The following is a 16,774-nucleotide window of genomic DNA, read 5'->3' as shown; positions in this document are numbered from 1 at the left end:
CAAAAGTGCTTTAGGGTCCTCAATTCTTTTTATCGGTGTCAAGGACCAGAGTGGATGACTGAAAAGCTATGGAATATTCCAGAATATGAGTGCCAGCTGCAGATCTGTCACTGGACACGCTAAACCATGAGGTGACTCTTCCACTACTGGAGGAGAAATTGACTCAAGACCAGAAATTCTGAGCCAAGCCAGCCTCCAAGATGGAGTTGGGAATAGGAAGCCTGTCAGGTGCAAAGGCCGTGTGGCTTGTGGGGCTTAGCCAAGCACGGCTCCCTATCACTTCTGGCTTTATCCGCCATGGCCTGCATCACAAAGCTGCATGTGCGTGGGGCTTGGTCAGTGAGTCAGGAAATAGAGGGGGGTTCAGCTTATGCCCGCAATTCAATCCCATGGGCCATTGGGGTCCTCCCATGGGATGGGCCCTTTGCTAGGGTGAACTCTTCTTCCTGAGGGCAGGACACAACTTCCTTCTCCAGCACAGACTGAACTTCTAGTTACTGCCCAATGCCCAAGTAAGCAAGCCCAGCTAAGAATCTGTCATTCTGTTGCTGTTGTTTTGGTTTGGTTTGGTGTGGGGACAAGGGGTTCTCTTCTCTCTAATAGCAAAAAGATCCTTCCTTCCTTCCTTCCTTCCTTCCTTCCTTCCTTCCTTCCTTCCTTCCTTCCTTCCTTCCTTCAACTTTATGTACTTGTGCTGGTACCAGGGCTTGAGCTTGGAGCCTAGATGGTGTCTTTTAGCTTTTTTGCTCAAGGCCAGTTGGTGCTCTACCACTTGAGCTACAGCTCCACTTCTAGCTTTTTGGTGGCCGTGAAGATGAGTGTCTCATGGACATTCTTGTCCTGGTTGGCTTTGAACCATGATCCTCAGAGCTCAGCTTTCTGAGCAGCTCTGATGAACAGGTATGAGTCGCTAATGCCTAACTGCAACATCTTACTTGCTGAGGGAAAGCATCATCTGCTGCAGTCCTCAGCCCCATCCCCAGAACTCTGGGAGCTCAAGAACTCACATGAATGAGGAGCTATCCCTCCCCTGCTGCTTCTAATCAGAGCTTCACACCTAGAGAGCCGGACACAGGACACAATGTACCTTTTGTCCCCAACTTTCCACACGGCCTTTGCGTCTGTGGAAATTGGCAGGGTACAACCAGATGAGCTTGTGCTCAAGACAGATGAGAATGTGCTGCTCGGGCTTTACAGGGAGGAAGCAGCACGTCCTCCCACAGAACGGTACCAGGCTAGGGCCCTTGCTCAGTGGGTTTCACCCTGCTATGGCCCCCACCCATGTCCTCAGGCCACTGGCTCCCCTCAGGTGACACCGACAGCCTGCAGTTCAGGGCTATGTGCCTTCTCCAAATAATCACCCGCAATTCATACGTGTGAGACCGGAAGCTCTGTGTCACTTGCTGCATGAAGTCACCACGCAGAGAAGACCCCAGTGACCCCGCGCTCAGCTCTGAGGTTTGGGGTAGAAGCCCGTTGAGTTTCCACCCTGGCCTTTCCTGCAGATCCAAAGCAGATTATCTCATTCAATCTGTCAGCACTTCCAGTAACCCGACTATAAATTTGAGAGTACATCCGTGGATTTGTTTTATCTCATTTTTGTCTCGTCCTCACATGGGCTCCCTCTTCCCAGTTGGATTCCTGCCCCGTGCTGAGAGTGTGATGGGTCACTCAACCTCTGGGGCTCTAAGGGCCTCTCCTAGCCAAGGATTGAAGCTTCTGCAACTCTGTTTATGAACTGGGTAATAGTCGTGTCTCCCAGGAAGGGATTACAGCGTTACCTTCTTGACATGTGAGTTGTCTTAGCAAGTGAGTCACTCATCATTTATGTATAATGTATGATATAGTGTTACATAGATATTGCATATAACACATGGTATATATCACATATATGATATGACGTGTACTATACCACATATAGTACATATTACATGAACACTATATATGATATGAGCCCTTGGCTGTGGGACTGTTTGCACTGACCAGATAGTTACCAGGATGCTGGGACTACAAGCTTATCTTCATTGTCAAGTGCTGCCTGCTGCCGTTAAACCCATGGTGATTTAAGATGTTAAATATTCTTGGTTCTCAATAGTGCCCTTAATTAAAAACCAATATGCACCTTCTGCTCCAGGACTCTGAGTCTGGGAGCCACTGCCACCGTGACAACAACACATCTTGAAGTGTTTTCCCCGCGCGTGCTTCTCTGCACATGCAGACCCTTCTGCTAAGCACCGATAAAGAGATGACTTCTAGACACTGCCCCGCGAATCCGCTCCATAATTGAATGTTCTCTAAGGGGAAGAGCTCAGCCACTAATTGAAAAGTTTGTGTTTCAAGCTTTCCATCTGTGTTGAGTAAGGCCTGAGAGGGTGGCGCGACGTGGTGCCCTCAGGGAAGCAGGGACCAGCCATTCCCTGCAGCCTGCTCTTCTTTCAGACAAAGTGCGGTTGCTGAAGGATCTCTCTCTCAGTGAGACAAGGATGAGAGAAAGCCCTCGGGTGCAGAGGCAGCCAAGGCTCAGCTAAGCTTCTGGAATTTTCTCAGATCCCAATTCACTTGAGTTCTGCTCCGCTCCTAAGTCAGAGGAGCTGTGCCTTTCTCCACAGGACACAACAGTATGCTGTCGACATCGGGGTCTCCTGCCGTCGTCTACACTTTTATCGTGCTTCCCTTCCTTCCCATGAAGGCAGAAAACAAGAAGGCTAGCTCTCTACTCCTTTCCTAGAGGGTTTGTGGATCTCCAGTCAAGTGGCTGCCCATGAGCTCGGCCCACCCTGCGCGATGTCGTGTAGATGTGCTGTGACAGTGGCCGGTGCAAACGGCAAGGGGACAGAGCCGGTTGTAGGCAACTCCACAGAGCTCCCCACACCAAATGGAGCTAAGAACACCTCCATGCTTGGCATTTAAATAAACCTCCTATGCCACAGCGTGCATTTCAATTGTAAGCCAAAGTGGGAAGTGTATCTCAGTAGATCACTTGCAAGGCCCTAGGTGATCATCATCATCATCATATCATCATCATCATCATCACCACCACCATCATCACCATCACCATCATCATCATCGTCATCGTCATCATCATCATCATCATCATCATCATCGTCATCATCATCATCACCATCATCATCACCATCATCATCATCATCATCATCATCACCATCATCATCATCACCATCATCATCATCATCATCATCATCGTCATCGTCATCATCACCATCATCATCATCATCATCGTCGTCATCATCATCATCACCATCATCATCATCATCATCGTCATCATCATCATCACCATCATCATAATCATCGTCATCATCATCATCATCACCATCATCATCACCATCACCACCATCATCATCATCATCATCACCATCATCATCATCGTCATCATCACCATCATCATCATCATCACCACCATCACCATCATCATCATCATCATCACCATCATCATCGTCATCATCACCATCATCACCATCATCACCACCATCACCATCATCATCATCATCATCACCATCATCATCACCATCACCACCATCATCATCATCATCATCACCATCATCATCATCATCACCATCATCATCATCACCATCATCATCATCACCATCATCATCACCATCACCACCATCATCATCATCATCATCACCATCATCATCATCATCATCACCACCATAATCACCATCATCATCATCACCATCATCATCATCACCACCATCACCATCATCGTCATCATCATCACCATCATCATCACCATCATCATCACCATCACCACCATCATCATCATCATCACCATCATCATCATCATCACCATCATCATCATCACCATCATCATCATCACCATCATCATCATCATCACCATCATCATCATCATCACCATCATCATCATCACCATCATCATCACCATCATCATCACCATCATCATCACCATCATCATCATCATCATCATCACCATCATCATCATCATCACCATCATCATCATCATCATCATCACCATCATCATCATCACCATCATCATCATCACCATCTTCATCACCATCACCGCCATCCTCATCATCATCACCACCACCACCACCATCATCACCATCATCATCATCAATGATAAACTAATTCTTAGCTGTCCAGTCTCAGAAACCTTTATTCCAGAATCTACAAACGTGGTGTAGGTGTTTTGGTTGTTTAGGAAACAATTTCCTTCCTGACTTGGTCCCCAAAGCCCTCTACATGTGACCTCCCATCCTGGAAGTTCCTCCAGTGCTGAACTCATCAAACTGAAAACCCCCCTTCCCTCCAGGCCTAATTCCTCTTCAGAGTTCTGCCTGCAGTGGCTCTGATTCTGCAGCTTGCGTGGGGCTTCCTCTTTTCTCACCAGGGATGGTGAGAAGTTGTAAACAAATTATAATATTTAATACATAAAGTACAAATAAAGAAATATGTAATATATAACATGTGTATAAATGATATGTCATAGTAGTACACAGGTAACATGTGAATAAATAACACGAAATATGCTATTTAATATACTGGGGGAGGGAGAGACAGAGGAAGAGGGAGAAAAGAGAGGGACAGGGAGATAGGGAGAGAGACAGGAGAGGGAGCAAAAGAGAGAGGGAGAGAGAGAGAGAGAGAGAGAGAGAGAGAGAGAGAGAGAGAGAGAGAGAGAGAGAGAGAGAGAGAGAGAGAGAGAGAGAGAGAGAGAGAGAGGGGGAGAGAGAAGGAAAGGGAGAAAGGGAGGGAGGGAGGGAAGGAGGGAGGGAGGGAGGGAGGGAGGGAGAAATATCTAACAAGAAATAGCCTTTCTGGAACCACTATTAGAATCACTAATGCAACATCTAGAAATGTCTTTTACATGATTGAAAGTAATTTGGGGTATAGAAAAAGTCACAGAAATTTATCCTGATGACTGCTAAACATTCTAAATATCCAATAAATGTTTGTTGAAACAACGAAGCCTTTTTTCCCCCTTGTTCTCCCGCATGAATTTAAAACCAGAGGAAGATAATAAGATGAACACATTTGGAGCCAGGCAGTTATTTTCTCCAGATCACTTGTTTTTAGCATAAAAGGGATAGCTACTTGTGATGTATTTTTCCATTATTTTCTTCGTGCAGGAGGTTTTTCTTCTTTTTAATTAATTGATTCTCTTTCGGCACCAGGTTGTCTCAGAACTGAAGACATAAAGCGTCTGTCTTCTGGAGGCTTTCTGGTGACGTCTCTTTTGCTGGTGGACTCTTCTCTGTCGTTGCCTATTCTCCTTGCTGAAGTGCCTGAGAAGCAGCAGCAGCTCGAGTTCATAAATGATGGCCCACATGGGAACCACACATCTAGTTGGGCTTCAGTATCTTAAGAGAAGTTTTATTTTTGCAAAATAAACACAATCAAACTTTGACGAACTGGAACGTTTGGAGGGGTGAGGTAGTTTGGGTAATTTGATTTTCTGTGTAATTTCTAGTCGATGAGAAATCTATGGATATTTTCCAACCCTGATGTAGAACATTTTTTTTGCCTATCTTGGCTTTTGCTCAGGGCCTGAGCACTGTCCTTGGGTTTTCTCAAGGCTAGAGCTCTACCACTTGAGCCTCAGCACCACTTCTGGCTTTTTTTTTTCTATGTATGTGGTACTAAGGAATTGAACTTGGGTCTTCGTGCATGCTAGGCAAGCATTCTGCCACTATGCCAGACTCCAGGCCCAGAAAAAGATTGTTTTAAATAGGATTCTTCTTATGCCAACCAAAGGTCACAACGCAGAGCAGAAAACACCAGGACTGGGGAATGCAGCCAGACATGGAGGAAATGAACTTTAGGCTCTCAGAGCCCTGGGGTCAACTACAGTGTTGCTTCTGTCTCAATCCAACCAGTCCTCAATTTCCCCAAAAACGTTGCCAAGCAATGACCTGAATCACTCCAACCAAACCCTAAACCATCCACCCCGGTGTGGGCACAGTCTTTCCCATGTGCCTGCCCTTCAGAGAGCACGGCGGGTCTGCTCTCACAGGAAGCCTCGTGTGGGGGGATAACTGCTCCTCGAACTCAGACCTCCTTTACAAGCACTCAGTGACGACCACACCACAGGCAGCACAAAGCTACCTCCGACGCTGGGGAGCGTCAGGCTGGGGGTCAAGCGGACTGGCACTTCACAGTAGATGGCCTCCCGTGTGCAGGCTGTAGACGTGCACCCCAGTTCCGCTGTGAGAGCACCACGGAGGCAGCTGGGGGCACACGGGACTGAACCAGAGCCCGTGGGGTGATGGAACCATGTCGGGTTTCCAGTAGACTGCACACCGGAGTGCCTCGGGCTGGGCACTGTGCACTGGGTCCCTCTTTGCTCCCGATCCACCATGGCCGGGCACTGTGGCAGCCTGAGCACAGTTCCCCACCCCTACTGACAGAGGCCACCCACACTGCACCACCCAGCCCCTCCACAAGCCTCCCGATGGCCTCGGAGGAGAACAAGCTGCCCCGTCTTGAAGCAAGACTCTAAAGCACTGCCTCTTGGTTTACCCCTGGGAAAGAAGCCACAGTGAGATGTCCTGGCTGCTGGGGTGGGGATGGAGTTCAAAGGGCCCTGGTGCCCTGGAAATGAGCAAATGAGCAAATGTACCCCCCCCCGCCGTGCCTTGGCGGAGGAGGGGCGCCTGAGGCCCACTGAAGTTCCCAGGAAGATGGGCGGGATGCCAAGAGGATTGACGTCCACGCCACCCTGAGGCCGCGCGTGGGAAGAATGCACAATTCCTCCACCACGGAGCCAAAGCGGTTCAGTGTTGATTCCAGTAACTAGGCGGAATTAGATCCAAAGTGGACTAGTATTTCTTCTGCGCTGCATATCTTCCTTCCTCTGCATCCTCACAGCAGCTGCAGACACACACCTGTACTACTTGACCGGCTAAGAACGTAGAAAACGGAACAGGAAACCATGTCTACGTTCTGAAACTGGTGACAACAGAGATGTCTCTTGCTGCTCTTTCCCACCTGTGGTAACAAGATGGGTCACCAAAGAAAGGTATCGAATGGCGTCACTCATCTCACCATCTTCCTTTCCTCTCTGACTCTGGGGAGCAGCTTCCATTTGTTTAGTTAACCAACGTGCATTAAAGCCTGCTAAAAACCAGGCACTGTGTCAGGGGCTAAGAACACCGAGATGGAGATGCCATGGGCCATAGCCTCAAAGGAGATGATTCCCTTTGGGCCAAATATGAAGCTGGCTCATTTCCTGGCTCATTACCCCCAAACTACTCAGTTCTTTATTTAAAGAGGCTTTTAGTAGGTGTTCAGTCTCTCTCTCTCTCTCTCTCTCTCTCTCTCTCTCTCTCTCTCTCTCTCTCTCTCTCTCTCTCTCTCTCTCTCTCTCTCTCCCTCTCCCTCTCCCTCTTCCTCTCCCTCTCCCCTCTGTGGCATACATATATATTATATATATTTAAGAGATTCTTTAGACCAACTATTTCAAAAAGAGCTATCATTTGTGATTTGCACACTGTATACGCCTAGCTATCTGGCCTTTTATTTGTAATGGAGCCAAGAGGACTCAAGAGTCCTCTTGACTTATATTCAGATTCACACAATATATACACAGAAGGCAACCAGATCTCTGTGGCCAAAGGCAGAGCTGGAGCTCTCTGTCTCTCTTTTTGCACAGATGAAACCACCAATTCCCTGGAGGAAATAATTCACTCACACACAAATGGAAAAGAGTCATCTACCTTCTTGTGGGCTAAAATAGCCATGAACGTGTCCCAGGATAGTCAGGGTAAAGGCCTCTGATAGAAACTGAGGGAAAGTAAAAACACATCCATCACAACTGGAGACAAAGGTCCCAGCTGCCGCAGAGAGAGTTTCTATCCATTCACTGCCCAAAGATCAGCAAGCTGTCAGCAATCAGAAGACTTGAAAGTTGCTCTCTGCTGCTCTTAGCGTAAACAGATCCAGTTCCCCCACCCCTACCACCCCACTCTCCAGTTAAAAGTATGGGAACAGGCCTTTCTGTAGTGTTAATGCAAAAATCCATGCCCATACAGTTCTTATATTGGTTTTTTTTTCAGTAACCAACAGTCCACAAGCCAATCAGCCAGCCAGTCAACAAGCCAGATAGAAAGACAAATAGGTAGGCAGACAACCAACGGCTTACCCACCCACCCAACCAATCAACTGGACAGACAGAAGGAAAGACATTCAGTCAGCCAACTAGTCAAAGAACCAAGAGACCTGACAAGCAATCAACCAAGTTTTGGCAAGTGCCAAAACCAAAACCATTAGCCTAATAAGCCAAGATAGCAAAGAATTCTCATTTTGAGGTTAACGTGATAATTCTTTGATATAGAATATTATTCAATTGTAATTTCTGACTCCAGTTCTGCTTGTCAACAGTTCCACTGTCTTGGAGAAAGAAAATGGGGACAGAGTTGTGCTTCCCAAGACCTAGAGATGCTAGCAGCACCCGAACCTTTCTGACAAACTCATTGCAGTAAATACACCACTAGGGTTGAAGATGCTATTTAAATAGGAAATAGATGGATAATTTTGATACTTCATTGTATTTTAATGTGCATTAGAAAATACAACTAAGTAGCACATTCAATTTCAGATTTCACCGATACTATTGCTCAGAGCAAACATCTTTTTTTTTTACCAGAGACATTATTTGAATAAAAGTATTAAGTTAATAATATATCCACATGTGGCATGTTGATACCTGTGGCAAAGAAAAAAGGCAGTAAGATGATTCTCAGATGACTGGAGTTGGGAAATAAGATATTTATTTATTACTAGTAGAATGCAATGAGTTAGCGTGAGGAAGAAAGGAAATAGGAGCCGTGAATTACTGTGTCTATTTCATCCAAGTTTCTAGTCCCACTTTTTTTCTCCCAATGCCTTGAAGATGTGTTGACTTCAAGTGTCTTCAAGAGATACACACAGAAGGATAATACTGCACTGGGCTATAAAATAAGTCTACTTATTCTCACAAAGAGAATGCATTATCTTGTAAGCAGCTATAATTTTGATGTAAGAATGTTTTTCTCTGTTGATGAGTAATAAGAAACATCCAAGAAACACCAATTCCACAAGGAATAGTTCTAGATTATGGTTTGGTGGCAAGGGCACTCTTGTGGCTTCAGTGTTTAGCTACATTTAAGGGTATTAAAACGGCTTTCTAAGGTGAAAACTACATCAGGGTACACCATGACAGCGGAGGCACATAGCATTAGAAAATGTGCTCTCTTGCTCTCACCCCATCCTTTTGTTGACTAGCATGGAAGACCAACATGGCAGACCCAGTATCCAGTTAACAAGCTGGGAACTGTCTGATGTTAATGCCGTCAGAATCTCATTTGTCGTAGCTTTGTGTTGAAATGTGAGTCCATCACGCAAGACTTATTTGTTCAAAGTTTTATTTTTATCAAAACAAAATAATTTCACCATAGAAAGAAGGAAATACATTTGAATGGACATCCAAGAAGCCAATCACTCCTGGGCTGTCATGACCAACCAATAGAAGAGACCAGTCGTCACATAGGTAAGCCAGTGAGCCAATCAAATGTCCAGGATTAAGGTTTACCCTGACTCCTTTTCTCCCCACGATGACTCAGTGTGATCAGACATTATTATATTTCTTCAGACCAAACTGTGCATATCACCACAAAATACACACGCAGGTAGAAGAATCATACAAGGGAAAAATTTAGCACAAAAGATTCTCAAGCTCCTGAAGGCTATGTTTAATGAGTTCTGAAAGATCAGGACAAAATTTGTGCTTAAGGATCAAGAAATGTAGTGTGGTTCCTTCACACGTCCTATGAGAATAACAACTGGAGGGAAGAGAACACACAAGCCCCGCTTGCTGCAGTAATAGAAATATGATCGCCTAGCCAGCCAGGCAGGCCATTTTCTCCTCCCCATATTAAATTATATCTAGGGAGTTGAGTAGCAGTACATTCCCACCATGATGACAGTTTCCATAACTATAAAAATCTGCTGCAGCAGGCAAATTTTGTGCAAAATGCAAATTTCTATGCTGAGAAAAAAATGAATAATGGGACCATTCGATGTAATGAATGTAAATGTAAGGAAATACTTTTTGGCATGAGACAGCAAATCGTTTATCTTTCATGCTGAGGCCTCTGGTCACAACCCACTTTTGGAAGGCTTAAAAGGAGGGTTTTCGGAAGGGAAATTCTCATTTGTTTTAATAGCTTTGTGGGCAACCAATAGATATTAGAGACACCCTTCCATGTCTTTTTTTTGAGCACTCTGCTAATGAAACATAAGTTCTCTTGTGAGTTGGGAGCCAAATGGGTATTAGCTACCCCAAGAATCCCAAGGTTGTATGCAACAGAAGAGATTAACTGTTCCTCACCATGCCTCACAGCACGAGGGACCATGCTGACCCACCAGGACCCACAAAACATCACGGGTCTGTCAGTGGTTAACATGGCCCAGGGTGTAAATGAAAGAAGAGAGGAAGTAAATGCGGGATGGTGGGGGGGGGCAGGATGGAGAGGGGTGGAGGGCAGGGGGGCAGGGGATGGAAATAAAGACATAACATCCATTGCATATTCTACAAACTTTAAGAAAAAATGTAGGGAAGCCGGGCACAGTGGCTCACACCTGTAATCCTAGCTACTCAGGAGGGTGAGATCTGAGGATTGCAGTTCAAAGCCAGCCCAGGCACTAACGACCTTGAGACTCTTATCTCCAATGAACCACTAGAAAACCGGAAGTGGTACTGGGGCTCCAGAGCTAGGGCAGTAGCCTTGAGCTGAAGAGTGCAATGACAACACCCAGGCCCACAGTCCAAACCCCATGACAGACAGACAGACAGACACACACACACACACACACACACACACACACACACAAGTAGGGACAGGGTGAGACTGAGAGGATGTGGAGTGTCATGAATCAAGATTGATGGTATCATGTACTGCTGTGCAGAATGGCAGCTTCTTTGTACAACGACTCGGTCTCTTTCCTCCACACAGCTTAGAATCAAGAGGAGGTCAAGCACAGGTGAAGACGGTGCAGCTCCAGGCATCATTGACCTCAGGTATCCTGAGCTCACCTTGCTGCCAAGTCCAAGTCAACAGCCTAGCCGTATTCTTCAGGTCGGAAGCCCAGGCCAGCAGCTGGCTTAGGCCCTTACTAGAAGATACTGGAAGGTGGACAGCCAGGGGGCCGGGGAGTGCATCTCTATTTCAGGACCTCGAGCACGCTGGACAAGGGCCCCGCCACTGAGCTCAGAGTCTTGTTTCTGCTTAGGCAGGATGCAGTATGCACTTACAATGGATGAAACTACGGCTGTTACCCGTCAGTAACACTGACATTTTGTTTTCAGTACCCAAGCTGCATTGTAGGTCCCCAGTGTCACCCACCAAATGTATTCTACTAACTGCAATCCACTTTAAGGAAACCTGTAAGAATATTAGATTGATCAAAAGCAGAGACTGTTCGTTGCTTTGTGGAAGGATTCTACATTGAAATACGTTCACCTTAAGACAGTTGTCAATAATCACCGCTCCCAGAGCCATTCAAACTATGTTATTTTTTCTATTTCTTTTATTTTTTAAATCTACTTGACACAGTTTTCCACAACTCCACGTCGATATAAGGTAAGGTTCCCCCGGGAACATGGCTACTCATGAACTAAAGGACTAGGTGAAGTGAGATGGTTTAGTGATCTGCCTGCCTTTGTAAGAGACCCAGGGAGTCCAAAAGTCAGAATTAGCATCCCACCATCTTGGATGTAAGTTGGGTGATGGGCAGCCAGCAAGGTTGGCTTCTAGGGGAGCAGAGCTCTGTGAAGCCATGACTTACCAGCGGGAGGCCTGTCAGTCAAGAAAGAAGTGACCACCAGAAACAAATGATATGAAAGTTACTTCTCTTCCTTGACCAGTGGGAAAAGGTCTACTTTGAAATGTTCTATGAATAACACCAGAATTAGAAAATTTGTCTCACGGGTATCTATGTCTGCCTTCAGATGTTTTCTCTCTCTCTCTCTCTCACACACACACACACACACACACACACACACACACACACACACACACACTATTCTGGGTATGCTTTTCAATCTTTAAACTATGAGCTAACATTTCTAAGCAGGCAGAATGCATCCCTCCAACAAAACCAAACAAAACACCAATCTGGAACTCTGGTGAGAAATCAGAGCTTCTGTAAGCTCCCGTGTTCCTCAGAGTAATTCACCGAAGGTATGTGTGCTTTAGTTCCTCAAGATCCTGGCCCAATTTTAATTTGAGAATAGAAATCAGGGCTTCTGCAACCTTGGCTTCCTTAAAAAAAAAAAGCATCAAGTCACAGAACCCATGTGTGAAAGGCAACGGAGGTTACTTTAGCATCGACTCTCACCAGGATCGGAAGCGGAAGACACATTTGGCTCATCTTGTCTAATTCTCTCCCCCCAAGCTCTCCCAGCTAAAGACACAGCCAGGACTTCCTCTCCCGTTCTGTCAGGGCTCAGACGGCTTTGCTACCCTGCCTTTCTCATCAGTGAGACAGGGTGCATAAAGGGAGTTGATCGCTGTCGCTATGGGTTGGCTTGTTCACATCTAACATCCCGTCTGCCTCTCTCTGTGTGTTCTTGGCTGGGCTTGCAGTCGTGTAGTTATCAAGGACTATGTGGGAAACGACCCTAGGCCCAGCCCAGGCTAAGGAAAAGCTGGACTTGCACTGAAGGTTTGTATGAGGAACACTAAGCTGAGGCAATTCCGGTGAAGGTGCTTGAAACCGGATCATATTTGGTGGACTGGGATGTGTGGTGTGCCTTGGGTCTCTTCCTTGCTTTTGAAGTACAAGATCTCATATGAACAGCACTACATCAAAGTTAAGCCAGAAGTGCTCGGCTATAAATTTCAGATTGTACAAAATCATACTAAAAGCAAGTAGAAAATGTTATTGAAATGCAGCAGTGTAAACCTCTTTAAGTTTTCTCCTATCTCATTTAAGGAGAGGGAGAAGGCTCTGCTCAGCGGGATGGCTGACGTCGGTCTGTTCTTTTCTCGGCACAGAGGTGCACTGGCTTGGAATACTGGGAATTTTATCTGTGCTGTTCTGACTTACACAATACAGAGGCTGATTTAATTTGACAGCAAAGTAACACCAAGCCCCCAAAATAAAATTACTGAGATGTAAAACAGCGTCAAAACTCCAATTAGTTTTGTATCCTTGAAGCTTCTGGAAGAAATCTAAAAGGCTCCCGTCACAAGGCGCAGGCATCAACTGAAGCTGCACAGATTACTAAAATGTAACCCTCTAATTGAAATTGCTCAGAGCACAATATGACAAAGAGAATCTGAGGAAAAGAAGTGGATTTTTCCCCCTCAAAAAATATGACTCATTACAGAGAGACAGTTCTGTTGACTTTTTAACACAGCGTTCCTTTGCAAGAGCTAGAAGAATGGACGGGCTCGGGTGTCACAGAAAAGGCACCAGGTATGAGAACTGTGCGTGCTTCCATTGCTTGACCAGTGTCCTAACAGAGAAGTCGGCTGTCCTGACTAACAACGAGGCCCCACAGACAAGCAGTCCACAGTGGACTGTGGCCGTTTGATTGGAGGGAGGCAGAAGTGAGCCGACTTGCAGGCTGACCCTGAGGCTGCAGCTTCGAGTATGTGGATCTACTCTAGCCTGTGCCCACCTGCACCAGAGCAATGGGGAAGGCTGATCTGGGGTTTGGTATTCCTTGGAGTTGGCTTGATAAGAACCCCAAATGGCTGTCCTGGCCTACAGGAATTGTTTTGTTGTTGTTGTTGTTGTTGTTGCTATTTTAAAATAAAGTCTGGTACTTCTGTCAAACTTACAGCATTTGCTTGTAAACTGCCAACAGCCCTAGGCATAGACGCCGTCTCTCTGGAAGGGTCATAGCTCTATGACCTAGGCATAGACGCCATCTTCCTCTGGACGGGTCATAGCTCTATGACCAGTCGGTCTTCATCATCACTGCTGGTGTCGCTAAGCTCTACCCGAGTCTGCCTCCTCATCCCTTCCAAACTCCTCTTCCTGATGGATGGAGAAGGAGCTTCGGGGAATTCTAAGGGCTGCCCCAGGCTAGGAGGAGCCACACAGCCCCTTGGAGCATCCGGTCCCGGTGACTGACATTTCTCATTGCCCTGCCCTGCAGCAGGGCAGGGGGTGGCTGTTTCCCCACACCTGTACCAGACATTGGAAGGAAAATCTGTCTGGTGTCTCCCTTCCTCTTGTGAACTCACTGAACCCAGTCCTGAAGCTGGCGTCTCAAGATTCCTGTTCCTACGTGACCCCCATGGAGCCACACCCACAATCCTTTGTCCAGATGAAGGTGTTTCTGTCCAAAGGGTCCGTGCTGTGGCCTCGGCTGTGGCTCGTCTGTTCCGGGAGCTCTGTGGCTGAGCCCCTTCTACAGCTGGGTTGTGGTCTTGCACGTCTGCACCCTGAGCCCCCAGGGGAATTCCAACAGTGGCCACAGAGATGGCAGCAGCCTGGTAGGGAACAGGGCCTGGGGACACCCAGGAAGCAGACTCCTCAGCATCGAAGGAAAGATGTGGACTGGGAGCTGTGGGGTCTTGGTCCTGGGATGGCAGTGGTGCAAAGTCAAGAGCTTCATCCCGGAACAGAGCATCGGCCTTCCCTGGGGCCAAGCCAGTAGGGGTTTGCACAGACAATCCTGAAATATCAGCCATGTCCAAGTGAGAAGAGGCTCCACGCTCACGGGCCGATGGAGAAATATCCTGCCACAAAATACAGAGGAAAACAAAAGAGGGAGGGGAGGAGGGTTAATTGGTACAAAGAAAACTGTGGCCAGAACTGTGATCTTCGGTGAAAAGCAGGGCTGGAGACACCATGGTTCTTAACCCAGAGTGAACTTCAACAGGGCGCCTCAGCGAGTTTCCAGGAATAACTAATTGGTGCGTTCACTCGAGTTAAGCTTCTCCTTGGTACAAAATAGGTTGCCGAGCATGCGATGTGTTTTGATCTGACTTTGTTAGAAATAAACACCTCCATTATCCAACCAATCCTATTCTCAGTTACTTTCTATTCTCAGTTACTTCTGTTCAAAAAAACAAGGATATAATTACAGAGTGCTATGCATTGAAGTGTCTTCAGATTCACATTTTTCAAAGAATGGTCTGCACTGGCGCTTTGGAGATTCTTCATCCATGACTTGACAACCACCTGGGGGGTGACTGCGCATGGCAGTAATGCGGAGATGGAGCGATACATCTCTCCAGGTAGGAATTAGTCACTTACTTTAGAGTTCCAAAAGGCCATCAGAAATCATCCCAACAGTTTCACAGCCAAAGTCGCCCCATTTTTCAGGACAAAACATTTCAGAAATGTTTTGACCAAGTAGATTGTGTGTTTATGCTGGGAAGCATTGGTAGGCAACCCTTCATACTCTATGGCTCTATGAACAGTGACAACGGGAAAGGAAAACATTAATCTAGATCCTGGACAGGTAGAGCCAGCTCTCGGCCACTAATTCCCACCTTTCCACTTAGGCTGTCCACCTCTCGGGCAATCCTTGCGCTTTCACTGGGAGCGAAGGCTTCTGGGAGCAATCTGCAGTCCTCCTCCTTCCTCTCTTCAGTCCCATAGCCAAGCTGCAGTTCTGCCTCAGGTGAGTCTCCTTGCAGATTCAGCCCTGGAAGAGAGGTCATGTTTGTGGACATCAAGGATGACAAAAATCACAAGGAATAAATCCCAGGAGGTTATGGCAGGCAAGTGGCCTGCCACGTGGCCTCTGTTTGGACAGAGTCATTTTCTTGGTCATGCCTATGTTAATTTTACATTGATTTACATTTTCTCACCCCCTAGAGATCACACATTAAGGTCTTCATTGGAGCTCTAGGCAGCAAAGAAGGAGGCCAGCATTTGTGATGCTCTCTTTTGTTTTTTTTTGCTATGGTGACCACCACTTGCAGGGATAAGGGGGATTTTGAGGTACGAGGAGATGTTGCCTACAACCATAAACAGCCACCCCTGCCTTCCCTTTTTCCCTCTCCTCATTCGATTTGCTGGCAGGGACACAGGAAACAAATCCAAAGGACTTCAGCATTACAGAGAAGGCAGATTCTATCATAAGCTGAACTATGAAAAACATTCCAGACAGTCTGTGTCAATGAACAAAGCATGGAAACTACTTAGAAATGTGACCTAGTTTTAAATTAAAATTACCCAGAGTTTGGAAAAGTCAACCCTTTCCACGTCTTACGAAGTCCAGCCCCCACTGCCCACCGGCCTTCCCTCTTTGGATTCGGTTGGTATTTACCTCTCTCATTCCTACTAGAGCATGTCTGCTTATCCATTTGGGTTCAGTCCCTGGCCTTGCCTCTGGCTCATCACAGAGGTAAAGGCTCGCCTCTCTTCCCCCAGCTGCCTCCCATGCTGACTGTCACCTGCCCTTGCATGTCCCATGCACCAGTCTTGTGATCCTGACACCAGGCCTTGTTCCGTGAATGCTCAAAGTTCATTTTACCTCATGCCACTAGGCCATGAGTGCATTATGGGTACATTGCCTTTCTTGCCCAAACTGATTTTCTGGAGGTCATAATTATTTTTTCTTTTACTTAGCTTTCTGCACACTTATTGCTAAAATTGTTCCTCAATATCTTTCCCAATTGCCTAAAATTTCATTTCATTTCCTTACAAATATCTCTCTTGAGAGTCTGAAACGCTCATGCCGTAAGCTGTGAAACGTTTTATGTGTTATTTTTCCTGCTTTTAAAGGAGGGGGAGACCCCTCAGAAAATGTGGTTGCAGAAATGAGACCATCCAATGAGGAAGACCCGATGCA

The 16,774-nt window shown here is 46.4% G+C and overlaps 1 protein-coding gene across 1 annotated transcript in view; it reads right to left on the bottom strand.

The window, feature by feature from the left end:
- Positions 1–12,403: 12,403 nt before the first annotated feature.
- Positions 12,404–16,774, bottom strand: part of Znf831 (zinc finger protein 831) — an 81,104-nt gene continuing 76,733 nt past the window's right edge. The window contains 2 exon segments of the mRNA XM_090352584.1: positions 12,404–14,708; positions 15,468–15,622. Coding sequence (XP_090208710.1) covers positions 13,908–14,708; positions 15,468–15,622 — 956 coding nt within the window. The 3' untranslated portion in view covers positions 12,404–13,907.

This window comes from Megascapheus bottae, chromosome 18, assembly GCF_031878675.1.
Source record: "Megascapheus bottae isolate mThoBot1 chromosome 18, mThoBot2.hap1, whole genome shotgun sequence".
Taxonomy (NCBI): domain Eukaryota; kingdom Metazoa; phylum Chordata; class Mammalia; order Rodentia; family Geomyidae; genus Megascapheus; species Megascapheus bottae.
This window is presented reverse-complemented; position numbering and strand designations above follow the sequence as displayed.